The sequence below is a fragment of the Aythya fuligula genome, chromosome 1 (genome assembly GCF_009819795.1).
Source record: "Aythya fuligula isolate bAytFul2 chromosome 1, bAytFul2.pri, whole genome shotgun sequence".
NCBI lineage: Eukaryota > Metazoa > Chordata > Aves > Anseriformes > Anatidae > Aythya > Aythya fuligula.
Genome location: NC_045559.1, coordinates 57842569 through 57869354, shown reverse-complemented (window position 1 = coordinate 57869354; position 26786 = coordinate 57842569). Strand labels below are relative to the sequence as shown.

The window sequence follows — 26786 nt, the reverse complement described above, 5'->3', positions numbered from 1 at the left end:
CTATGGAAACTGCAGAAGGGTTTTCTACCCTCAGCTGTGCTTCACATGTATTACAGCTTGCTGGACTTGAATTGTTAACGAACAGAAACATAATACACACTCAGTATCCGCAGAGAACCAAATAACTGTAAAAAGTAACATATACACTTCTTTTACCTTGTAAAAGAGAAGCTATGAATGCAGTTGCTACACTGCTAGAACACAGGAGGATTGAATGATCAAAGCGGTATTTGCCCTCTGGAATCCAGCCCAATATAACTGCTGCCACTGCTGCCAGAAAACCAACTACTGTTGCCTGAACCTGGGAAAGAAAAGAAGGTGAACATTTGTTTTTTTTAGTGATCAGCGTTTCTTAAAAATAATTGAGACTTAGGAATATTGCAGAATCATTCTCTGTTATTCTTTCCTCCTATCTACATTTTTTTTGCAAGTTGTAAAGGGAGCATGCTCACCCACTCCGTATAGACAATGATAACCCTAGACGATTGAGAAGAAAAATCTTATGCTAACAGAAAAGGCTTTACTGATAATTCAGAGGCCCAGGAATAACAAAAGTCAAATTAGGGAAAAGAGCTGAGGAATCACCAGAAGCCAAAGATGAAATGCCCAAAGAGGTTCCTAAGCCACTTAAAACAATGAAGTCACAGCATAAACATTTCAAGTATTTCTGAGTGTTTTTTTATAACATACAAGTATGAAATAGTTCTAAAAATTAAGAAATAGTTGCTCTGGAGAACAAACACTCCTTTGTTCAAATGACCCAGCTATTTAAAATATTATTTATTATCAAAAAGCTCCATCACATACTTTTTCTTTAAATACCAAGTCCAATGAAAATACAGCATTGAAAACATTTGAGAGGTTATGTTCAAGAGGTTTTGCTAAACCTGAATTTTTTCTCCAATCTTCCTTAGAAATGCTCTCTCAGAAAAAATTAAAAGGAAGTACCCTTGGTGCAGTCATGAAGAATACTTTACCTCTTCTTGTGATACATATAAGCTTATACTGTTTTAGAGAAGAACCACACCGTATCAAAAAGAGAAAGAAAGAAAGAAAGAAAGAAAGAAAAAAAACAAACATACAAAACCCCTGTATGTTAAGTATGAAACAGTGTAATAGAGGTAGTTTCCTGTTAACATTGTTTGTCTCTATACTTGATTGACTTTTAAAATAACTTAGTTCATCTAGAAAAGTGAATCAAACAAGTCAATTTATTTACCTGTTTTAAGGCCAAATTGCCAATTATTAGGTTCCATTTCTCAATGGGAGAATCCATTTTTCCAATATTTACCTGTCAAAATTACAGGAGAAATTTAGACGTTTGGGTTTAATCTTACATTTCTTAGAAAATGCACTAACGAGGCAGAAAAACACAAATAATTCAGCTCTCACCAAAAGATGGACATTTTGAAAGCAAGTGAAAACTGTGCTGCACTTTTTCAAGTTAAGCATTGCTGTTGATTTAAAATGGTATTCACACTAGCTGTCCAAGAGCAGCTAAGCTTGATGCAGTTTTACACAGTAACTTGTTTAACATTAGCTTATTGTGCAAGACATACTAGCTGCCTTGTGTTCCAGGAATGGCCAGGCAACACCAGTGTTTAGATCAGTGGCTGGAAGGGAAAATGCTCAGTGTTCAGTCACTTTAAACTAAGCTTGTTTTTGTGGTCCTATGAGCCAATAAAAAAATGCACAACTACGCAGTGTATGGACACAAACACTCTCATGCAAGTGTTTTAATTGACTGCAGTGGAACTACTTGCATAGCAAAACTGCAAGTGGTTACAGACTTATGATGCTTTAAATGATATAGGTCCAGTCTTAAAGCAGTAGCTGAAAAGACAGCAAATGAATTATTCTAAAAAATGAACAAATACAATATTTTATAATGTATTTCAAACCTGTATTTTTTGAGTTAGAGGACAAAATCTGAAGATGGTACGTACCACTGCAGTATAATGATATTTAAAATAACTATCTTCTTGCAAAAATGGATTAAATTTTAGCATAAGTTTCAGTGGTGTTTCCCATACAATCCTAACCTACAAGATACTTTATATTTCTCAAAATGTAGGAAGTCTTAATGCATATTTTCCCTCTTTTTATAGTTTCTTTATGATCAGTTTTATACTTCAATTTCTTTTCCACTTTGTTCCACTTTGTGATATTAATGAGTTGTGAGGAACTAAGTATTAAAAGAAATACCAGCTTAAGAAAAGGAAATGTAATAAGACACTTTATCCCAATCTACACTATAAATACTTTACAGTGTTTGAAGTACAATCAAAGTTCCACAAATATATGCATTAATTTTAAGTACTACATCAATATTTAAGGAAACTTGGATAAGAATTTCCCTTGCATCATTCTGAAATATATATACTAAATGAATTATACGACAGGTTATAGACAGCCTCACTTTTTTTGTTCTTCAAAAAAGTTTTTGGAAGAAAAGCACCCTATCAAACCAGTAATCTTGCAAAGAACTTAATCCAGGCTTAGAGAGAGCTGCTACCAGAAGGCATAGTTCTTTTTCCCCACTATCATCCACACATTCACCTTGTCTTTCTTGAACCAGGTCCACCAATTTCATGAGTGAGTTCACAGGAACTTACAAGTCAAGCAGACTTGCTTGACAGTTTGATGAAAAACACTCTTTCTTGTGGAGTAAAAAGATTTGTTTATTTTTTTTACAAAATGATCTGATCCATCCGTGGTTCCACAAATGGGGTTTGGAAGGAAGAAGGAGAGAAGGAGCACTCCTTTCAGTTGAGACCAGATTTATTGTAAGACTTTGGAATACACACACCTAAACAAAAGGCTTATAAAGTCTATAAATTATAGTCAAATTGCTAATGCCTAACACCAGTAACACATAGTCAAAACAAGAGAGTCTGCATAAAGTTTACAGGGATGTCTGGATGAGTGGTTCTTGTTTCTTTTTGTTTTCATTTATTTATTTATCTATTGTTGTTATTGTTTTCACCTCCTCTTAAAAAAAAAGAAAAAGTAGTAGGGAGAAAAGGCAGCAGTGTGAACTGAGACAATGAGAATGACTCAAACAACAAAACTACGCTGAAGAATACAAAACACACAATATAAATAGTATGCTTGAATGGGCAGTTGGCCTAAGCACGTCTCATACACTGCTGCTAGCACAGCAGTGGGATAAGAGAGAATTTCACATCCATACCAACACTGAAGAGAAGTACAAGCTACACCCTGAAGTTGATTGAAACCACAAAGATGATTAGTTTACAGCCCCAAGAGCATAGACACATACACAAATTCAGCTGCAATTATAAGCTAGCTGAGCAAGAAGGGTATGAATTAGTTCCAATGCTGACGTCATGCTGGAAATGTCTTCCTCAAAGGCAAGCTATTCACAGAGACACAGTCTTGTATTTAGTGTGTACTTGGTGGGGAGCTGGTGTCAGCAAATTTAAATCAGAGGAGAGAAGATTAATCATACAACTCCCCCCAAACTCATACTCCCTCCAACTGCTTAAATATGCCCTGAATTAATATACTCCTCCAGTTTTCACTTAGGATGAGGATGACAGGAGCAAAGGTGAGATGGCTGAAGAGCGTGCAGGTCAATGAAGTTAATGTGAGGAGTGCAAAGGCCAGAATAACCTATTTCATGGAGACCCAGGAGATCTGGCATGTAAAATGCAGGTCCAGTATCAAGGTTTTTGATGGAAGTGTTCAGTAGGAATGATACAAGATGATATTGCACCTGTTTTTAAACCTGGGGGAGGCAGAGCAAACAGGGTGACTGTTCTCAATTCTCATGTGGCAACAAAGCCCAAACTAAGTTCAAGTTGTCACCTGTACAAAGTTACAAGTAACACGTAACATGTCCAATAGCATTTTTTGTGTGTTTGTATGTGTTTTTTTTTGGTGTGTTGTTAGTTGGTTGGTTGGTTGGCTGGTTGGTTTAGAAGCATTACAGAGTTCTTTTGTATTGGTTTGCCTTTGCAGTAGCTCTCAGAGAGGATATGGCAGGCTCACAGAGCTGTGCTCATTGCAACTGATGTTAAGTATGGGTGAAAACACATAAAAGAAAGTTGCAAGGTTCTCTGCAGGATAAAATACATTTTTTTCCCTGTTTTCTGATATGTAAAAACTGTCTTTTTTTTTTTTTTTTTTTTTTTTTTTTTAAATTAACCTGATAATGAACGATCTATATTGTTCTTATTTTGTATAATGTTGTTCTTGTAACTCTCCACTATGTTGTGCACGTGTGCATGCACACTCACCACAACATTTTCTGATGAGCTCTTCAGCAGCTAAAACAAATTAGAGCCACCATTGGCAAAAAGGAGAATGGTCACTGAACTGTGGCAAAGCCCCTGCTTCCTTCCCATGAAGGATGTGCAACGAACTTACAATATGACTAAGGTAATCCTGGAAAGTATTTCAGTCATCTATGTAACCTACTCCAGGTAGCTGGGTCAGACAAGGAAGTTGGAGGCATCAGAAAACAAGCAAACGAGAAAAAGAAACCAACACAAGTCTGTTCATACAAAGCTGAGAAACAGTTTGGTGTTGGTGGTGCTATGACCATGACATCAGGAAACACCAAAGAAACCAAAGCTCCTACATGCCACAAAACATTGTCTGAAGAAACGTACACTTCACTGACCTCTTCTTAGCCACCTAATTTACCTTCATAATAGCAAGCTGCAAACAGAGGTGGCTAACCTGGTTTTGCCAAGCCAGATATGGCAATTTCTTGTATTGAGGTGAGGGGAAGCTTTTCATGGCATGCTTGAATAAAACCTACTGAATCATCAGCTGATTTATGTCTTGATGAGATTTAATGACAGTGGTAAGTGGCCCTGGCAATACTCCTCAAACTAACCCTTTTCATATTGGGCTGTCGTTAGGAGGGTTGGGCTTCAGATGGCCAAATTAGCTATGACAAATCACATTCAAGACATTTGCAGATCACGTTATCACACAGTTACTGGGATACTTTTAAGAATGCCATTCTGGGCTGAGCAGAAGTGTCCTGAACCTCATGATGTCAACTTCAATCACTCGTAATATCAGCTTAGCAACTGAACATGCAGCCAATGTTGTGGAAACTCTAGTACCAACTTTTATGTGTGAGGGGGAACAACTCCTGCATTTTTGGTAACATTCAACGGATGATACAAACTGGGGCTAATGTTCCCAGTGCAGACAAAGGGTCTATGTGATCCCTTTCCAAATGTCCCCTGAGAGCTATGAGTTTCACAAATGACATGGCACTGGTGATGACGGGGAAACCAACCACTGACTGGCCCAGAGAATATGTGCTGGAGGCATGATCTGATAAAGGTCAAGGATGTAATTTGGACAAAGAATTAAAGATCCCATTAACAGAAACAGAAGAGGTCAAGATGATTCTTAACATCTTTTTAATCTTTCAGTTAGGCACTAGTAGATATTGGGCTTCCCTGAATGTGCTTTTCGCTGTGAAGTACAATCACTTTCAACCCTCAAGACCATGAGCTGTAACAGTAAGGAGCAAATTAAGCAACATGTCAACCCAAAAGAAAGTAAGGTAGAATATAAATTTATGTGTGACAGTTAAAGTAGTAAGGTTAAAACAGAAATTATTTTTAAGAAACAGGCAGAATACACAGAAAAGTAACAGCACTAAAATCAGACAAAGCAAAACTGAATAGCTAAGGCTGCTACTGACAAAGATGCAGTACATGTCAATTTTTACGCATGAAAGAAAGGCTATGGGGCAAAACTCACTAGTTTCTGTAACAGGCATGACACCAGCAAACCTTCACAGGGCTGCTAAGGTTATGTCCATCACAGTGTGCATTTGGACAATAACTCAATATAATGTGATAATGAAATGTATTAATGACAGAAACCTGGGAGGCATTGTCAATACGAAGCATTGAAATATACAAAAACTGAGTGACCTTGAGGATTACAGCAATGGAAACAAATGACATTCAACAGTAGAAGTGCAAGGTTATGCACTTACTGACTAACAATATTTATGCCAGAAGATGGGAGAAACAACTGGAAATAGCACAAAAGGAGAAATACTAGGACACAGCAATTGATTACAAAGTAACTATGAGGTCTAAACCCGACACTGCTCAGAAAATAAATCCATATAAATGAGAAAGTTTCAAGAGCAATTTTCAAAGGAAATAGGGAAGTGCTATTCTACAATGCCATAGCAAGGTCTCATTTGGAGTTACATACACCTGTGACCAAACATTTTATAGTAAGATTCATTCAAGCAGCAACAGGCAGAGAAAAGAAGCCTTGCTGGAAAATGGAAAGTTTATCTTAGAAAGGTAGTGTCTTACAGTATCCAGTTCAGGTACTACAAACAGTTTAGTCGCCTAATTAGTTTATAATAGTTATTCACACACGTAGAAATATTTACGCTAAAGTAATACGGATTGCTTGGGCTAGAAAAATGAAAGTACGGAACATCTCTGAAGATGTAGAAAGGAGCTATGACAAATACATACAAAAGGAGACTGAAAATAAAACAATTATGCTATGTTACAGTGCTGACCCCCACACACCGAAAAAAAAAAAAAGATCAAAAAATAAATAAAATTATTTAGCAAGAAAGTAAAAAAAAAAAATAATCTTACAGTTTGATCAATAAAAGTCTGGAGTAGCCATTTGAGAAATGTTTTATTTTGGTGTCAAGAGGTCTTTGGAATAATATATTCAAAATATTCATGTTAGCATATTCAAGCCCCATCAAGGCCAAAGACATCTGCCAACCTGACAGAATACAAATGTAAATCTCAGTAATCTACTTTATCTTTTTTGAATGATGACTCAGAAGAGAACAAACAAGTAAAATTTTGTTATGTAAAGATTGGAAGACAGTTGTCTTTTTAACTTTGCCAATTTAATAACAGATTTAAAGAGCTCCCGTAAAAGCCAGATTAAGCCATAAACATAAAACACTAGAGTTCCAAAGATTTGTTTTCAAAAATTTACAACACCTATCTGAAGGGGGAAGGAGAAGAGAAAGTTACTTACAGCAGTTGACAGCCGGGATGCCAAGGTCATTTCCAAATTTCCTTTGAGACCAAGAAGTGCAGGAACCAAGATAAAAACTTCAGTAACATTCTTGAACACATCCCAGTGCTATTTAAAGGATACAGTGGGAAAAAAATCAATTGAAAAATTCTCTAATTCTCTTTAGGCCTTCTTTAATGTAATGCCAAAAATTCTGTAACTCATAATTAAAGTCTCTATAAAAATCGATCTTTGAATATTAGACCTAAAAGTCTTTAAAGCAAGAACTGTTATCTATCTAGATAATATAGAACTATGACTGCCTACTACGGTTTCAAAGACCAGAATACCAAAAGCAAGAGATACAAAACTTCCTAAATTATTGCGTCTCCACTACTGTACTTTCTTTGCATCTTTTAAATAAAGACTAAGCAAAGGTCATTGGAAATTTTTATTCTTCCTGTTGTATAAGTATTTATTTCTTACTCTCTCTGAAAAGAGTTCAAGTACTTAATCTGTTTGATGCATGTAATTTCTGTTTGTATAGTGCATGTTAATTTCTGCCACTTAAATTATGCTACTACTTCAAAGCCATCATCAGAAAAAATATATGAAATTTAATAACATTTATTTTATAGCAGAAAGCTAGAGCTAAATGACAAACCTAGTTAAAGAGAGATAATTAATTTGAAGTTTTTTAATGATTTTAAAATAATGCCATGTGCTATGACTGCTTTTGAAAACTGCTCTTAATTTACAGTATTTTCATCTTTTCTACTGCAGCTGTTCAGAAACCTCACGTAAAAAAGTGCGAGGAATAAGCTGTCAAATGGACAGAGCTTGTAAGTGAAAAAATGGCTCCTAACTCTTGCTTTTAAGTATGAAATTTTGAAGAATACAGATTTCCAAAACCCTGATTTTTTAAAGCAAATGAAGACGAACTCTAATATTTTTTGTGTGTGTTGTACACATTCTTGGTGTAGAAATATTCTACTCCTTCCTATGTCTGTCAATTGATGTATTTAATATGTAATCATGTATCAGCTTAAACTGAACTAAGAAAACCACAATGTAAATCATCTGTACATTCAGGAATTTGCAGCAGTTTGAAATATGATAGTAAATAGGATCAATTCTCAAATGTAAACAAGATCTCAGAATTTCCTGTATATGAATTCACGTATGTACTTACAACACAGAAAGAATAGCCATGAAAAGGTTTGTAAACAAACAAGCAAACACACAAGCTTAGAATGCTTTGTCTTCTTTATGTTTTCATTTTCAGAAGATTTTCTATCACATTTCAATACCCTGCTCTACTGACATCATAGTTTTATGCTTAGCTTAAGGTGGAAAAAGCTAACATTGGTTATTTATTTTTGTCACATTTCTCAGGGTAGGGGCGGGGAGGGAAGGGAAAGGAAGGGAAGGGAAGGGAAGGGAAGGGAAGGGAAGGGAAGGGAAGGGAAGGGAAGGGAAGGGAAGGGAAGGGAAGGGAAGGGAAGGGAAGGGAAGGGAAGGGAAGGGAAGGGAAGGGAAGGGAAGGGAAGGGAAGGGAAGGGAAGGGAAGGGAAGGGAAGGGAAGGGAAGGGAAGGGAAGGGAAGGGAAGGGAAGGGACCTTAAGAGATCATCTAGTGCAACTGCCTTACCAATTATGGACTAACCAAAAGTTAAAAAATGGTCACCTCTTCCTTCAAGTGAACTTTAAGTATAGCTAAAGAAATTTATAGAGACAGAATGAAACAAAGCAAAACCAGATTGATTTCTCTACTGTCTTTTCAGTTTGAATAGTGTGGTTATTTCATCTGTTTGAATAATTTTTTTGTGCAGCTACTCATACAGAAAGAGAGAATGTATTAGATTAGTGTTTACAACAAATTTCTGGTTTTGAAAAAAAAAATAAGGTAGGAAATAAAAGCAAATATAGCCTCCAAAAAGCAAAGAGTAGGCAAGAAAGTAATTTAGTCCATTAAGCCTTCCTTAGCTATTACTTTCTTCAGAATTTTCTTCAAGTATCACTGCACAAAAAATACTTCATAGGCAACTTTTATTTTTAACTCTACTGAAATGCTGCAAACACCTACAACTGTGTTAAGCTAGAAAGCACTCTTAAAATGTTCTCTATGATATAATGTTCCTATAAAAATGTTCCTTAACTCCAAAACAGGTTTTAAAAATATTATTAATGTAACTCTTAAAATTCAGAGAAAGTTGTATTTTATTTTAATCCTGAATAACTATCATCAGTTAAATCTGCTAGCACGTATCTACCACAACTATATTTCAAGGTGGAAGTGACTTTGCAGCCCTGTTCACACCAATAATGTTTTTAACTTCAAGTGTTCTGTATACCTAACACTATATAAAAAAGTCACTTCCACTTGAATACTCAAAAAGCTCTAATACACTGCTTATGAATTTCATTCATTATATGAATTTAATGCACACTTTCACATACGCATTATAATAGACCAGATCTGCACATTATATCAGAAATTGCATAGACTTGAAGCACACATGGAAATGGGGTAATAAAATAAATTCTCCTATCTTTTTAAACACCTAGGCATTGTGGCGTCACAATTAATTATAATTTCCACTTAAAGCTGAATACATTTATTACTGTCGAACAAATTTTGAGCCAATGCATGTTTGTGATTATATTTCTATCTTCAGTTAAAGCAGATGGTAACAATTTTTTTTGTGTTGTTTTGTTTTGCCAGCTCACTGTGGCTAACCAACAACTCTTACCAAGTCTTGAATGACTCCAAATGAAATATTTGAACTGTTTAAGACAATTTTTGGGGGAAAGGAGTTCATAAGACCAGAATCTTACACAGACCTAATTACCCCTAAATATAATGAACATTTACATTATCATGCCTTAGAACTATAACACCCACAGATTACCTGTAAAAAAATATATCTTCCAAAGCAAATACCAACCTGCACAATATCCAAAACCATGCCGGCAGAAACAGTTCCAAATCCTGCTAGCAAGAAAGGTACAAGTATCTGCAATGCCATAATACTACTAGATTCTTTGGGTTGTTTTCTACTCCCTTCCACAATAATATCTTCATTACTGTCACTAGACAGGTTGTCTTCCTGCAGCATGGCATCTGTTTCTGAAGTGTCCATTCCATCACAGTAATTATAACTGGTAAAATCATCATATTTAGGGCTACAGCTAGTTGGGCTGTGTCCATTACTTCCATGGAAAGTTGGTTCTGCAAAGTGATGGTACTCTGTGTGCTGGTCAGATCTAACATTATAGTTGTGTCCTGCTGGCTGTAATCCATCTTGCCAGATACCATTCACTTTTTTGTGTCTTTCATCCTGGTTTATTTGGTAAACCACAGGAACCATACTCAAAAGCAAATTCAAGAATTTATCAGACTGAATTGTACTAAAATTTATGGTCCAGTTTACAAAACCTTCTCTGTCATGAACTTTGCTGTTTGTTTTGGCAATGGTAGACCTGCCTTTACAGTTAGTCATAGTGCTACAGAAGTACAGGTCGGAAAAGCACTTTGTTCTTCAGACGTCAGCGAAGAAATCTTGTAGATGAGTCATCAACTGCCACGCTTGATAATTTTAAAACAGATAAACCAAAATATTCCATTTTTGCATGCAAAAAGTTTTTTTCAGAGATCTTAGATCTTCAACGATTCCATAAGCAAGTCTGGATCTGGAAAAAAAAAAAAAAGTACATATAAAAACTTGAAAATATTTTAAATCGCTAGAGAAGGCACAAGATATTAGTTTAAATTTTTAGGTCACCCTCTACCTTTTCAAAACAAGTGTTTGTAGATGAGCCACTCTCCCTCAACCCTCAACAAGTTGAAAGAAATTAGAAGGGAAAAAGAGAAAATTGGGTGAGAAGGTTTCACAAATCAGTGTACTTTCCAGTGGGAGAAAGATAAAGCAATGTGGACTGTAAGCAAATTGGTGAGGGCCCAACTTTTGCCTTCTTAAAGTCCAGAAGTCAAGCCATTAGGCAAGTCCTGTGTTTAGTCCTAGATTTCCAGTGGCCTTGAAAGCAGTAAGTCCCCAGAGGAAAATGTTTGTGGAAGGTGCACAGGTGTGGTAAAACAGAGCCTACATGATGCACTGTGGTGCTGCCGTTGTTCCTCATACCCTGTGCTCCTGGCAGGGAGCACAGAAAAAAAGAGGAAAAAACACCTTTCAAAACAGATGTGATATTCTGGGTGGCACAATCGTCTTGTATTGACAGCCTCTGCTCCTCAGCCCTGTGAAATGATCACAAGCCAATATGGGCACGTACAATTCAAAAGCACGCTGATTTAAGATCTTACTTACTGAATTTGTTCTGAAGCAGGCATATAAATTGGGTTAAATATAAAGAGATACTATATATAAAGTAAAGCTGGATGTTTTTAAATAAAATAATACAATAACAAGGAAAGAAGGCAGTAGTGAAATTCAGACCAACTCCCTGACTACAACTGCTTATATTTGTGTATAAACTAAGTTTATATTAGTATATGTAGTATACCAGTGATTTAAAAATACACCTGCAGCACTATACTCATAAATATGGTATACTAAATTTTAATTAAAATCAGAAACAAAAATAGTTGGGAATTATGATAAATAAGAAAAAAAAATAATAATTTTGCACTAGGTTGCATGTATTTCCTGAAAGATACTTTATTCTGAAGTCTAGTGACCACTAAAATATTATTACTTGACCAATACTAACACCAGATGTGGTCAGTTTGTTTTGTTTTCTGCAAGTCATCCAAAGACAATATATCTTTTATGTTTAGTGTGATTTAATGTGCATTTATTTCTGATCTCAAATTGCTGTTAGGGTAGAATATTAAACAATAATATATAGGCAGTCTCAAGTCATTTGACATTTCCTCCGTCACAAGCCGCTTTGCCTTCCTCTTCTTTAGTTTTCATGTTGCAATAATAGTTACAGTAATTGACTAGAAGTACAACAGTATTCATTTGTCTCCAAGTTTTGTTGACCTGTATTTATTACTAGACTCTGTGAACACAAGTAAATCATTGGTACAAACAAAGAACAAAGGTTGGGCAGATTGAACTAATACAATGTTGGATAACACATTTCTACAAGCTCAAGAGAAAAAAATCTATGCAAAGTTGGAAAAAGTTACATTTTTATGAACTGTGGGACATATAAATAAATAGTTTAGGGTTGGAGGATTTTTTATCCATTTTCCTATGAAAATAGGGCTCCTAACGTCATGTATATGTTATGATGTCTATACTTCCCATCTTTCCATTTCAATGTTTTTAAATCATCCAATATTTTTGAAGCAATTTCAATTACATTTGACAGAAAATAGAGATGTCAAAGCTTTTAGTTACTAGCAGCCTTACAGGAGAACCCGATTGGTGCCCTTGCTGTAAGGCACCTTCAAATGTGAGTTAGGATAATTCGCCTACATACAGCCACAGCAAGTCAGCTTCAAATCTCCTGCTGCTTACAGAATTACTTGTTTGGTTTTTGTCAGTGAGGAGACGACTCAGACTCAACATGAAGACTTTTCCTCTACCGATTGCATTATCCAAGAAAAATTCTGACCAAGAAAATAATATTTTAAAAGCAACAGCGGAGCTTATTGCTTGATTTAAAAAGAAGTTGAATTTTGCAAGAAAAACAAAACCAACATTTTTTTCTACATGTCAAAAAGAGGAACCAAGATTCCTGAAATATCTTTTTTGCCGCTCTGTAGTAGTTTGTGCTATGTTGAACCTTTTGTTATATATAAAAACGCGTAGGCCTCAATTCTAGTTTCCACACACATCATTATGAGGAACAAAACAACAAAATGACCTTTGTTGCTATCCCAGAGGAGCTCTAACCACAGTCAAAAATGGTGCTTGGTTATGTGCTACAGAAAGAGAACAAGAAGGAGCCATTTGGTTTCTGCCTGGCCCAAACAAGGGTAAGTAAAGAAAGTAAAAGAAAATATAAAGTGTATAAAAAAAAAAGACAAGCAGATGTGTCATTAAACTAGCAGCTTAACTATTATCAGCATCTGTGACAGCAGAGCTTCGTAGAAGGATTAAGAGGAATTAGAGAGAAGTTCATGGAAATGGTGGAAAATCAAGGTTTCAGGAAGGCTGTAACACAGGGTGCTGAAGGTTCCCAGCTGATTTATGAAGATGCAAAGCAGCAGATGAGTTCTGCCCAGAGAAAATATAAGATTGCTTAAGCCAGGTGACTTTCAGTCGATCACAAGAAGCATCCAGGTTAGAGACGAAAGAATTCAAGAATGGGATGTGGAACGAAGATAACGGGAAGTGTCCAAGATAAAAGCCACATAGCCCCACTCAGCCCCACTCTAAGGTTTTTTAGGGGTGGTGGGTTTAGTTTTTTTGTCTGAGGCAGAGCGGAGGAGTAAGAAATTAAAGATTTAATTTCATTCCCAGGGAAATACATTGAGAAAATTTCCCAATAGCTTTCACAAGGCAGAGTCTGGCTGTCATTGTGGTTACTCCAATGTCCTCCGGTCACATCAGCAGAGTGCTAGACCGCTGACTCATGGAAATTATTCATTTCTCTGGAACTCCAGCCAAAAATATTTGGGTTAATTGCCCATATCCTTATACCATATGGGGTTTTCTCTTTGTAAGTCTAAAGTCTATACTTTCTATTTTTTTAAGATATAGATCTTTTGGGGGTATTGTGGTTTAATTTAATATGAGAGAGTATTAACAAATAGAAATCACACCTAAAAGAACAAAGAAGGGGGACAGAAAAATGATCCAGTCAACTGTAAAAGTTATAAACAGGGAAAGAGGCTGGCCTGGGTGGCTAACAGTTGAAATAAGAAAGTACAAAGCAGTCTGGATGACAGTCATTTTTATTTTTCCTACCAAAAAGACCCGAAGTGCCAAAAGGAGGTAATGGTAAATGCTAAAAAATGAGAACTTTAGAAGACAAACTGAAAACTTACAAAATATGTAAATATGTATTATTGTAAATATACAATGAAGAGTAATTACATCTTTAGAGCATAAACAGAGGAAATAACTTTGAAGCCTTCTGAATGTAAGCATTTGTTTCTAAAAACCTGCTCCAGCACAGATAATCTTCCAAATGTCATCTGATACAATCATTTTATTCTGAGTTACAGGATGCTAATATTGCTGCAGTTTTAGTTTTTTGCTTGTACCTACAAAATGCTTGTACCTACTACATCTAAGGAACAACATGAGCTCAGGGATTAGAAGTCCCTAAGAAGCTTTATCATTGACAAGAACAATTGCGATTTTATTGTGTTGTCTAGAAAAGATATAGCCAGGTAAAGGAGCGAGCACTACTAGAATAACTCATGTGAAATAAAGAAGGTAAAAATATCAAAAATTGCATCAAAAAATGTGAGGAGATAAGTGAATCCGGTTTCTTGCCATATAATCAGGAGGTTACAGAGAAAGGTGAAGTAATAAAGAAGAAAAAAAAAAAAAAAAAAGAGATAAAGACAAAGATCCTTTGAGAAGTCAGAAAGCAGCCTCAATTTTATTATACTCAGCATGTTATATGTGAAATGAAAGGACACCTTGTCTTTCTGCCTACAAGCAAAATAACGAGCTCTGCCCAGAGGATGAATATAATCATTTCCAACTCGTTATTGTTTCCTAAATAGTTACATTTAATAGTTCCTTCTTTTCCTTCATTCATTTTATACCACATAACAATTACTGTGTGTTATTCACCTCTCTTTCTCATTCTTGCAGACACACACAAATAGGAAACAGTCATACCCTGCTGTGTGCTGAGGACATGTTCCTGAAAAGTGAGACACTTAGCAATCTGGCACACAACAAGGCAATTTTCTCCACGAGAATTAATACAACTAATGCATTCAGCAATTTTTGAAATACACACACAGAGACAGCATGTCTGATGCTGAAACTGGACAGGCAGGAGGAGATGGTGTGGAAAATACAGAGGACCACCAGCTGGAAGAGATGCTGATTTTTGGAAACGGATAGCTGCCTCAGGAAAATCTCTCATACTTCAGCCATGAGACTGAACACCTGACTGTTATCAGATTTTTCCATCCTTCACCTTTGATTGACTTGATTGGTTTTGTCGCATCTGAGGAAGGTGAAGATCACAAGGAAAATGGCACTGTTCAGGAAGAGGCAGCAAGAATTGTCTCCGTTATTACCCAAACATTGCTTCAGTCAGGATTAAGTTCTCAGAAGCATATCAAGGAGGCTCTTACACACCTTCCCAGCACCTAAACCGACTGGGTTCTGCAGCTAAAAATTTGATCGTACAGCAATTAGACTGCTGACGGCTGATTCAAAGCATGAAAACAATCACCGTACTTTTTAAAGTACCTTCAGAAAAAGCGGGAGAGGGAAGAATGTTGAAGCACAGAATACAAAACTTTTCTAAAGTCAACATTGTGTCAGGCTAAAACAAATATTTATTGAAGTCTAAGGCTGGGAAAATTAATTTTCAGATTTCTTTCAGGGTCTGGCTAACAAAATGAAAAGATAACACCAAACTAAATAATACTGAGAGCTTTCACAGGATCCATATCTAATCATACCATAGTACCTGTTTTTCCTATAAGCTGCAAACAATTTTTGCAGGTAATTTTTAAGGCAATAATAATCTCTATGCTGCACTTCTATGTGGCTTACAATAAAACAGCATAGCTTAAACGTGTCTGAGAAACACCTCTCAGTACAAGAACAAGCCTTGGAAAGGGATATTCAGGCATGTTATATGAAACATTAATGAAATACTGAGCTTTAATATGTTGACATAATAAACTGGCAGGTACTACCTTAGAAAGGGCCTTTCTTTGGACAACAGACTATGTATGTGATAATTTCTTCCAGAGAAAATTCAAGACTCTAGCTTTGCTCATTTTCACACTTGTTTGTAATACATTCCTCTTCAAAACAGTCAGCATCCCATGCACATGTACAGCAACGGGAATTTTGCCACTGATTTAACTGAGGTTAGGATTTCATCATTTGAGACATGCCTCCAAACACCATTTATTAATTAAGGAGAGATCCTGGTGTTTCTGGATTTTAAATTTAAATCACCATATGTAAGTTTCATGGAGGAGATGTTGATAAGTGTTTTTAAATAGTTTTCTATACCAGCTTGTGTAGCTATTGAATATCTAGTGTTTGATTCTTTTCCCTTCATGGGCTGCTTCCACTTATTCAACACTGGGATAATTATGATGAAATGGTCACTGACATGTCTATAGACAGATATGATGAAGAAGATTACATGAGATGGCTTTGCTACCATTCAGAGGGACCTTGGCAGGCTGGAGGAACGGGACAAGAGGAATCTCATGAAGGTTAGCAACAGGAAATGCAAAGTCCTGATAGTGAGGAGAAATAAGGTCACACTCCAGCACAGGCTGGGAACCCAGCAGCTGGAAACCACCTGTACGGAGAAGACCCTGTTGGAGGACAAGCCGACCTTCAGCCAGCAGCATGCCTCTGCTGCAGAAAGGTCAAGAGCATCCCAGGCTGAGCACTGCCAGCAGGTGGAAGGAGACAATATTTCAGTGATCAGCCATAGTGAAACACGTCTGGAGTGCTGTGTCCAGTTCTGGGCTCCCCAGTACAAGTGAGACATGGGCACGGTGAAGCCAGTCCAGCAAAAGGTTATGAAGATGATTTGGGTATTGGGAGGATCTGATAGGTGAGGAGAGGCTGCGAGAGCTAGAACTGTTCAGCACCAAGAAAAAAATGCTCAGAGGGATCTTGCCAAGTGTACAAATAACTGGTGAGAGTGGTTGAAGCCAGACTCTTTAGTGGTACTGAGTGAAAGGATGAGAGGCAATGTACACAAATTTAAACACTTAAAATTATATTTATACATATACATATAAAAGAGGTTTTTGTTTTTGTTTTTGTTTTTCTTCCTCCTTTTGTTTTTCCCCACGGTGAGGGTGGTTGAACACTGTTCCAAGCAGGTTACAGAGTCTCCATCCTCAGTGATACAATCCAACCAGACAAGGCCCAGAGCACCCTGCCCTAGTTGACCCTGCATTGAGCAGCAGTGGCTGATGGAGCAGTGTCCAGAGTTTCCTTCCAACCCCAACAGTTCTGAGATTCTGAAGTCTGGAATGTGACATTTTAGGGGATTTTTTGTAGGTTCAGAATAAGATTTACAAAGGTAATACAGGATCTGCACGGCCTCTTTTCCACTGTTATGTCTTGTGTACGTACAAATTCCTGGTATCACCCTGACATCCTTATGTCAGCTGTGGCTAATCATTTACACTGCCATGTCCTGGTTAAAGTATCAGCAGAAAGTGAAAGCTACATCAGTTCACCTCAGAATATAGATAGAGTAAACAGACTGTATTATTATTAACCAGTTTGTAGCATCCAAATCCTAAGATGATGTGTGTGCTAAGATTATTTATACCGGATACTTAGTGTTTGGGATGAAAAAATGGAAAACATGCTGAAAAATAATAAGCGTTGTGTGCACAGCAAATAAACAGGCATCACGTACCATTTTTTAAAATATTATGTGATATACTAGTTAATATGGTGTTTATTTTTTGGCAGCTGTAGTTAAATCAACTACAAAAGAGACGAAAAAAAAATAGATGAAACAACCTCCAAATGCCTTCTTGAAAATAATGAAGACACTGGAAGAGCAGCCAGCCTCAGGCTCAATTTTCAGACAAGTTTCAGACTGCTGCATTTCACTTCCTGAACATGGCAGCTTTCGATTTCTGCCCCGAGGAAGGGAAAAGCAGCTGTCAGAAAAAGATTTGGTTTGCCTCTGCACTTTTAAGGCAACTCAATTAAAAGAGACCAAAACAGAGCCAGAAACGAAGCGGCAGGCTGTGAAATGCGGTCAGGTTGCAAAATCACCCAAACGGAATGCCAGCACGAAAACTGTCGGGCAAATCACATCCAGACCATCAAAAGCAGGTGGGGAAGTTTGAAACAGAAGAGGTAGCGCACTGCTTTAGATAAGTAACCATTAGGTGCTTACCTGGATGAGTCCTAGCTGCACTATTTGGGATCCTGATTACAGGTTTCTACCATCATCATGAGGGAGGGATGAATTGCTTATTAACTCAGGCACTAGGATACAGACCTCACATTGTTTCGGGGAGATAATGTCCTTAAGTATTTGAAAAGAAAATGATACGTGTTATTTTTCCTTCTGAAATGTCTACCAGTCGTACCGTGTCATTATGCTTCCAGGTTAATAATCTCTTTAAGGCAATATAAGCAGGGAATACTGCCAAGACAGGTCTTCCCATCTAATCTCATCTTTTCACCCACATTACTGAGCTGGTAAAGCGAAGATAACTTAGGATATCTACTAACAGCTGCTGGGACTCTATGTAGAAGAGACATACAAGAAGACTTTTTTTTTTTCCCCTGTATCTTTATGATTTATTACTGATACTAAGACTAAACAATAATTTAATTTTATATGCTGCACTTATCAGAGCCTGGCTAATAATATCATGGTCTATAATCTAGGATCAAATGTTAGTGAAGAGTACAGGACTGCATCCTGGGCAGCACAGGAGGCACGATAATATTTACAGAAATTAGGGAAAGTGCTTGCAGCTCCCACTTGAAGGTAATTGAGAATTAATGATGGAGCGGAGGAAATGACAGAAAGCTCTTATGTTTTGGCAGGAGAGGATGGAAAGAGCGCGAGCGTTGTGTCACCACACGTTAATCGCAAAGCTCGTAGACTAATAAAAAAAAAAAAAATAGGGAAAGAAGGAAGAAGGTGATGGTCGCAGGCTGGTCGGGCACAAGCTCCTTGCTTTTCCAGCGACCCCAACCAGACCCCGGCGCAGCTGGAGGGCGCCAGGTGGGACCCGCACCAAGAGGGCGATGCGGGCAGTGCCTCCACCGCCCCGGCACCGTGCCGAGCAGCCTCGGGGCAGGCCACAGCACCGGGGCCGAGCTCGGGGGCAGGCTGCGGGGCCGCTGCAACCCGCAGCACCCTGCCGGGGCCCCGCGGCTCCGCCCGGCGGGGAAACTTTCCCGGACACCCCCCCCCCCCCGCCTCGCCTCTCCCCGGTAGGGCGGCAGCTGGGTGGGTGGGTGGCCGCCCCTTACCTTACCCCTTTACCCCAGTCCCCGTCCCCATCACCCCCGTCCCCATCACCCCCGTCCCCTTCCCCTCGCCGCCCCTCACCTGGGCTCCATCGCGGCTCTGACAGCTGCGGGCGAGGTGAGCGGCGCCGCAGCGAGCAGGCGCGGAAGCGGCGGGCGGCCCCCGCGATGATGTGGCCCCGTGATGCGCCGCCGCCGCCGCCACCGGCAGCCCGCAGCCGGCGGAGGGGAAGGGGAAGGGGAAGGGAAGGGAAGGGAAGGGGCCGGGCGGCCGCCAGCCACCCGCCCGCTGCCCCCCGGCCGCCGCCGAGAGGGGCGCCCCGCAGCCCCCCCCCGGGGAGCCCTAAGGGGCGGCGGAGGCAGCCCTGGCCTCGGTGGGTGGGTGCGAAAGGTTTTCTGGCAGAGCTTTCCCAGTCAGCAGTTTTGGCTTTACTTCTGGATTTTTATTTATTTATATATATATATTTATATTTTTTTTTGCTACTGTTTTCGTTCCGTCCCGCAGCGCGGTTAAAAATAGCTTCCGAAGAAAACGGGGTTTTCTGGGTATTTGGGTCAGCTGAGATGTTCTGGCTCTTGTCAGGCCGCCCACCAAGTGCTTGAGTGCAAGTCTGTGCGTACCACGCCTGCAATCAGCTGCCCCCGCAGTCAACTGCCCGTCCCAAATGAAGCGCCCCTCACTGACTCGTTGCGTGGCCAAGGACTTGCTGGGCCCTGTTAATCAACCCTCAAAACCCTCGTCTAGAAACACACTTGGTTTTTTAGCATTAAAATGGTGGAGCCGGCTGAATCTGTGCAGATGTTACCGCTGTTGGTGTCATTCCCCGACGGCTGCTCCGCGCTTCAAAGCACTGGGGATGCCTGAAGTGGAAAATGAAAGAGAAGAAAGAGGAAGGAAAGGCAACCTGGATTTAATGATGGTGGCAGCAGCCAAGCCTGCAGCATCTTTTTTCCTTTCTGTCGACAGACCAGAAGAGAGCATGGGCAAGGCACCAAGTATCTGCCATCAGCTGGAGCTAGCTGCCTCAAGGTGCATGGAAAAGCAGCAGCTCAAGCACAGGACGATGTATTCGCAGGATGGCAGCCAAAACGCTCTGCACTGCGGCAGTGGCACATAAAGCATCACCGTGAGCTCCAAGTTGAGACTGCGTTGAAGGAATGAAGCAGACCAAACCTTAGGGCTATCAGTTCTTAAGCCATGTGGACTACAGGAGCTGTTGTCCCCTGGCCTCATGACAGCCACATGCACCTGCACCTTGTGCTATGCAGCCTGGGAACCAGCTGGGTGCTAGGCAAACCAAGTAAAGCGTGCTTCTGGTACTGGTATTGCTGACTGCAGCTTGGAATATACGAGAATAGCACCTGAGGGTGCTGTTCCTGGCTTGTCTCATTGCTTGCTTGGGCATCTTGCGCAACTCACCTCATTGCACCCTGCTGGAGGTTCCTTGGCAGCACAGTGTCCCTGTCTCCACTTTTTCTGCCTGTGGATGAAATGTGTTATTTGGGGCTCATGTGTGGTTATTCTGGGCCAGGAGCAAATTTAGAGCCTTGGTGTTTTGTGGCCCACCACGAAATAACTCAGTCCTCAGCATCTGTCAGTCTTCAAGAGCGGGCAGAGGGATCCTTCTTGGAGGCTGGAAATCCAGAGCACGGCTGGGCAGAAAGGTGGGAACCAGGCAGCAAATTCAAAAAGCTTCACATCTCCTACTACAGCAGTAGTTACCTGAGTACTCCTTGTCCTCACGTTGGGCCTGGACATCCCATCTCCTCCCTTAGGAAGCACTCGGTTCTCGTTTTAGTGCTTTCCAGCTTACAGACAGGGCCGGGAGCTGCGGAACAGCCCCGAGCTGAACCTGGCAGCTGCAGCGCTCGCTTTTCCAAACGACACCTACAATCCCCTCGGGATCCCACATTCAACTCCCCAGATTCTGATAATGAAAACGGGAAAGTTATTAAAAAAAAAGGCGTTCCACCAAGATTCCAAAGCCCTTTTTTTGTGTTATTTTTCGAGGCAACCCCCCCCCCCCCTCCGGAGCCCGCCAGGGGTCGCTGCGGGGCTTTCCCCGGCCGCCATTTTCCGGCCGGGTGCGCGCATGGCGGCGGCGCCGGGCGCCTCCCGGGAGCTGCTGGCCGCGGGGCGCCGCCCAGGTGAGGGGCAGAAACGGGGCCGGGGAGGGGGCGGCGGGACCCCCGTGCTCGGGGAGGGGGCAGCTCCGCCACCCCTCTTCATCTGGGCCTCCGGGCATCGGGGCCTGCAGCCGGGGTGCCCCCCGCTTCGGCTGGCTTTCTCCCAGCAGCTGCGGTAGCATGTGGTGCGGAGGGCTTCTTAATTTGAGGGCTGTCTGCCGCCTGTTGTTGTAGCTGCTGTGTCTGTAGTTGTGGGGTAGGGCTGCTGGAGGGGCACCTTCCTGCTCAGTGCCATGGGATCTGGTTGTGAGTGCTGCCCTGAGTTTGTCTAACTCCGTTTTGTACCTGTCTGCTGTCATGCTCTTTGTGGTAGCAAGTGCTAGATGCTCACTGCCTGCTGTCTACAGGGGTACTGACATGTCCCAACCCAAACAAACGTGAAAAAACAGCATTTGCAGGAAAGCAGACTGGGATTTCTGGAGGTAGAGATGGCTGAATTAATCCTCATCTGTTTAGGTTTGGTACAGAGAAGGGGGAGAAGGAGCAGCAAGAGAAAAGCTTCACCCTTAAAATGTGAGATTTGTGGTTGGTGCAAGTAAACATTTAAACACCTGTTTGTTTCCAGGGCTAGAAGAAACATTACTGATTAGTTCAAAACATAGCAGCAAGAAGGCCACAACTTTGCAGACGGTTAGGATGCCAAGGAGTAATGGTAAGTATAACTCCTTCTGGGGCAGTGGCAACTACTAGCTATTTTATTTAACAGAAGTTAATGTTTAACAGTTCAACATGCTTATGCGTCTGTGAATCTGTATTTCCTTGTGTTGTTAAGGGGAGAAACTCTCATGCTCTGTTTTGTTGGTGTTAGATTCTTTGTTGCAGTTACGCCTCCTACAGGTTTACTATGTAACTGCTGTTTCTGCAAAACTAGATTTGTTGTGCTAAGTGTTGCAGTTTTACCTTTTAGAGACATGCTCAGAGAAAAATCCCAGTGTCTGCATACAGTGAATTATTTAGGATGTACCTTTGGTCTTCATTTAGTCAGCTACTTTCAAATTCATGCATGTTATGTGGATAATTTTAATGATTTATTTTTTAATGAATGTTCTGCCAGAATGATTAAGCCGGACCATATAATATTTCATTAATAATAAATTAATTTGAATGCATGTCTTTATGAAAATGACAGCATTTCAGATGTACGTTATGCCTGTTAGAGTCCTTTGAGTCCTTCAGTCTATACTTTGTAAGGGAAGAGAGGAGGACATCATTTTATTTCCACTGGAGGTAATGCTGATGTGGAAGTTTCTCAAGATGACATTCAATGCATATTTTAAACCATGGCAGTTACTAGCCACATTTTGTTTTAAGAATCCAAATGGAACTGTAGGTGTGATTTCTTCACCTGTACCACATGCTGCCCAATCCTGTGTCTTTTAGCAACTTATGTCTTGGGAAATTGAATACTATAAAGAATCCTCCTATTAAAACATAAGATGACAATTGGAAATTACAATTGAAATGGAATCTGTTTAGAAGCTCAGGTTTCTGAGGTATAAATGTATAAGTGATTATGTCTTTTTATAGATATGCAGGTGGTAATTATTTCTGTTTCAGTTCTGGACAGAGTACAGAGCTTTTTACCACAGATGGCACATGCAAATGATGAGCTAAGAAGAAAAATGGTAACAGCACCAGCTCATCAATTTGATATTGAAAATCTAGATGGCGCCACAGAAAAAGTTATAGAAATGGTAAATACTATATATTTGGTTCTATACAATAAATTTAGATACAAGTAAAATAATCCTCTGATCTTAGAAGGAACTAGGCTGAAGAATAGTGAAAAAACAAAGTGGATTATGAGAATTGTTGTAACATGCTGATATGGTATGGGTAACGGGCAGGATTTTAAAAAGACTTTTGATATGGCAACATCTGCCAAAATCTTGGTTTTATAATAAACGAGCTAGGAAACCTAGTCATTAATAACATAGTGCTATTTGCAGATCATGTAAGAAATGTATTTGCATAATAAGTATGTATCCTGTATTTTGTATACTTTGTATTTATACATGTGTTTATATACACATATATATATTTATATGTACATCTAGTATATTTAACATATTTTGTATAAATATGTATTCCTGTATTTTGCCTTGCAGCATACAGGAAGTTTTTGAGGTGAGAATTGTCAGTTTAAGACAGATGCTTTCAGAGAAAAAAATAAACAGACCTCAAATCATAGCTCTGCATATGGAAATATACAATCACTTTTGCTTCAGAAAATATCCTGGTGATTTAAACTACTTGCTACTTTGTGTTGATCGTTGCAGTACCATCAATAATACTAGATTATATGATTTATATTCATAAATATATAAACACTTTATATGCATATATCATGACCCCTTTTATGCATTAAGTGGTTTGATTTAAATTCTTTACTGAATATTAGTTTTGATGCTTACTGCTCACCAGTTTAAACTTCTAATTTAGACTGAATTCAGATATGTATTCAGTTCTCTCTTTTATAATGATACAAAAATACCTTATGTTTGTTATTGGGCAATAAAATTACAACTTTAATGTTTAGGAATCTGTTTATGATACCTGTCATAATCATAGAAGAAGCCAAAATTCTAACTGTGGTTATGGTTTTCTTACGCTAGTAGGGCTGATTGATTTATTTTCTTTATATTTTACTCAAATTATAAAAGTGATACAAAAATGTATAATATGTTAACTCAGTTTTTTTTTTTTTTTTTTTTTTTTTTTTCCAGAATGTGGCTGTAGTTGAACTGAGTGGTTCCGATACAGATGAAGAGATACTAACTTCAGAAGATGACTCAGAATCTGAAGATGACTGTACAACTGATGAAGTGACAATACACAATATTAAGTTTCCTAAACAAAAGGAAGAAAAGGGCAAAATAGAAATTTTGGACAGCAAAGAGAATGAGTAAATCCATTTTTATTTTATTTTTTTTTTTTAAAGAAAAACAGACAAACCAACTATGTTTTCTTTGACAATTTGGCCCTTAAAACTACCTTGTTTCCCAATGTGACACTTCCCAGGATCACGTAAAATGCTTTAGTTTACACAGAGGAGAATTCAGGATCTACTCATGGCTCTGAGGCAAGCTGCATCTCTGAAGATTAAGTACTGTCTTATTCATCAAACAAAATGGAAATTCCAAGCTTCATCATGAGGTTAGACAAAGTGGCTAGAATCCGGGGCACTTGAACAGGAAGGCGTGCTGCAGAGCTAGTTAAGAACTGTTACTTTGTTGAATAAAGATTTTTGTACTGTACTTAAAATAAATATTTGCTTCCAGGGGAGGAAAGAGGTAACTAGGAGAAAAATATTTTATTTTTTTTTTATATGGTGTCCTGTGAAATGTTATGTACCATGTCTTCAATATTAAACATTACCTTAAAGTACAACAGAGGTTGTCTACATTGCATTCATGAACACCAAAGCAGTGGTTGGAGCCATTTCAAGATGAGGTAGCATGGTAAAGGACAGATTTGTAACAAGCCATGACTTGAGAGAGTTTGACAAAGGATTACGCACACTTCTTGGCTTGTACGGAGTTATGGGTGGGTTGCTGCTAGTACCTAACTAGCTTGTATCTGCAATGTTTGTGGCTATATATCCTTGGTACTTACATGTACATGGTTAAGTCTGCCTCTGTGGTGTTAAAACTACTCCAAGCCACACTTCTCATCTCTCACTTTCTCTATCGTGTTTTTGTCCTCTCCATTTGGTTAACAACTGCAATTGCCAGAAGAATAAGGTTAATTTTCAGTATGCGTGTACTGAACTAGCTTGAAACAGCTGTGGAACTGTAATCGGTGAAGTTATATCTTATTCGTACTTTCCTCAGATTGATCAAATACAATGATTTGGGCTGTCGAATTTACTTCACGGATGGCTTTGCATTTCAGAAGAGATGCCTCTGGATATCACAGTTTGTTTCTTAAAGGAATTTTGTACTTTCTACACCATTAAAGTAAAATTTTCTATATTGTATTTACTCAAGTATTAAATTTAAAACATCATGACTTGAAACCTGCCATTATTTACACCATTTATTTTAAATCCAGCACTTAATTCTAGAGCTTTCTTTTATGATCTGTTTGATAGTGTTTCTGATAAGAAATTACAAGGATTCTGGTCCTTCACAGTGTGGCTTCTTAAAAATGGAAGGGGGGCACGATTCACTGAGATTAGCTGATTAAGTCACTGAGTGTTTTAGGGAATGGAAAGGATGGGAATCAATGAATGGGGCTGCTACTTTTAATGGTAGCTCACAGATGATATTAAACTCTAGGTGGAGTTGCAGACTAAGAAAAGCAAGCAGTCCTAGTAGGTTTAGTTTGTTAGACAAGGTCTTGACCTGTTCAGAAAGCTTCAAACTGAAGAAAGTTTGAAAGCCAATGTCTTAACTCAGTCATTTTAAAAGAGATTTTCCAGTAGGTTAATATAAAACGGTGATAACAGTCCATCTGCACAGACACAGAGTGATTTTAATCTGTTAATGTAAACACCTTTCAAACTGCAGGCAGATCACATGTTCCATATCAACAAAAAGATAGAAAATATTTTCAGTAACTTTAGCTTGATATGCATAGTTTTAACACTGATGTTGAACTCTGTATGTGTTATACAAAGATCATAGTAAGTGCACTTCCTTGCATTGATTTACTTCTTATGGCACAAAGGTTTTCTGTACTGCTGAAGAATCACCAGAGCAGAATGTTTAATTGCTACTGTAAAACTTGAACTCGTTTATAGCAAAAATGACCAAATAATATGCATATTTTGGTTCAACTTTAAGTCAAGCTTTATGACTAAAGATTAAAAATGTTCATGTAGATACTATGTTCACACAAATAAGTAGTAGGCATGTGAGAACTTATCTTTCAGTTGTGGTTTGGCTTATTTTTTAATACTTTTTTTTTTTTTTTTTTTTTTTTTTTTTTTTGTTTTGCTTACAACTGCTACTGTTGCTGGATAATTTAGATAACTTCAGGTTAATTCCCAAATACTTTTGTCTTTCAGTGAGCCTAAAATTTGGACCTGATTTATGGAAATTTATCTATGGAATGAGTGTTGTTTGTTTTTTTTTCTAGTTGTAGCACTGCAGACAGCATATCCTGGGCATGGTATTTAGTGCTTTGTGGAGTCCTTAAGATTAAAACTTTGCGAAAAGTTTACTTTCCAAGTGAGGCTGTTAATATTCCACAGTGATGGCCTTTGTTCTGAGATATTCATGAAGAGCTTCTTCACCTGTACAAGCACAATATTAATCAGTTAGAATGGCAGCTAAATGAGAGAAAGTCGTCAGAGAATGCAACTACATCATTGAAGAAAAAATCAAAATGCTTTAGCCAACATTTGAGCACTTAACAAATGATGAGAAACTAATTAGTTTACCCTCCCCCTTAGATTTACAGAACTGGTTTAACAAAAAGAGACCACAACCAACAAATGTGGAAAGAAAACAGTTGGAATTTAACAAGCAATCACTTGGGTGGGATTGAAGTG

General features: G+C 38.8%; 3 protein-coding genes across 3 annotated transcripts in view; 1 reads left to right on the top strand and 2 right to left on the bottom strand.

Moving 5' to 3' along the window:
* SLC41A2 (solute carrier family 41 member 2) overlaps positions 1-19274 on the bottom strand; it is a 58133-nt gene extending 38859 nt beyond the window's left edge. Inside the window, exons 1-5 of the mRNA XM_032207638.1 lie at positions 19185-19274; positions 9953-10697; positions 7027-7134; positions 1220-1291; positions 157-301 (exon numbers count right to left, since the gene is read on the bottom strand). Of these exons, the coding sequence (XP_032063529.1) occupies positions 157-301; positions 1220-1291; positions 7027-7134; positions 9953-10507 (880 nt within the window). The 5' untranslated portion in view covers positions 10508-10697; positions 19185-19274. The remainder of the gene's footprint in view (positions 1-156; positions 302-1219; positions 1292-7026; positions 7135-9952; positions 10698-19184) is intronic.
* Positions 19275-21176: 1902 nt separating this feature from the next.
* Positions 21177-24679, top strand: C1H12orf45 (chromosome 1 C12orf45 homolog). The gene is made up of 4 exons (XM_032207639.1): positions 21177-21250; positions 21855-21941; positions 22847-22983; positions 24016-24679. The coding sequence occupies exons 1-4, from the start codon at positions 21196-21198 to the stop codon at positions 24196-24198; spliced, it is 462 nt and encodes a 153-aa protein (XP_032063530.1). The 5' UTR covers positions 21177-21195; the 3' UTR covers positions 24199-24679.
* ALDH1L2 (aldehyde dehydrogenase 1 family member L2) overlaps positions 24606-26786 on the bottom strand; it is a 35705-nt gene continuing 33524 nt past the window's right edge. The window contains exon 23 of the mRNA XM_032207637.1: positions 24606-26528. Coding sequence (XP_032063528.1) covers positions 26473-26528 — 56 coding nt within the window. The 3' untranslated portion in view covers positions 24606-26472. The remainder of the gene's footprint in view (positions 26529-26786) is intronic.

Bases quoted from the DNA above. Each gene is read 5' to 3' on its own strand.
- C1H12orf45 (XM_032207639.1), top strand. From the start codon at position 21,196: ATGGCGGCGGCGCCGGGCGCCTCCCGGGAGCTGCTGGCCGCGGGGCGC. The intron at 21,942-22,846 runs GTAAGTATAACT...TTTCTGTTTCAG, and splicing joins TAGGATGCCAAGGAGTAATG to TTCTGGACAGAGTACAGAGC. The intron at 22,984-24,015 runs GTAAATACTATA...TTTTTTTTCCAG, and splicing joins CAGAAAAAGTTATAGAAATG to AATGTGGCTGTAGTTGAACT.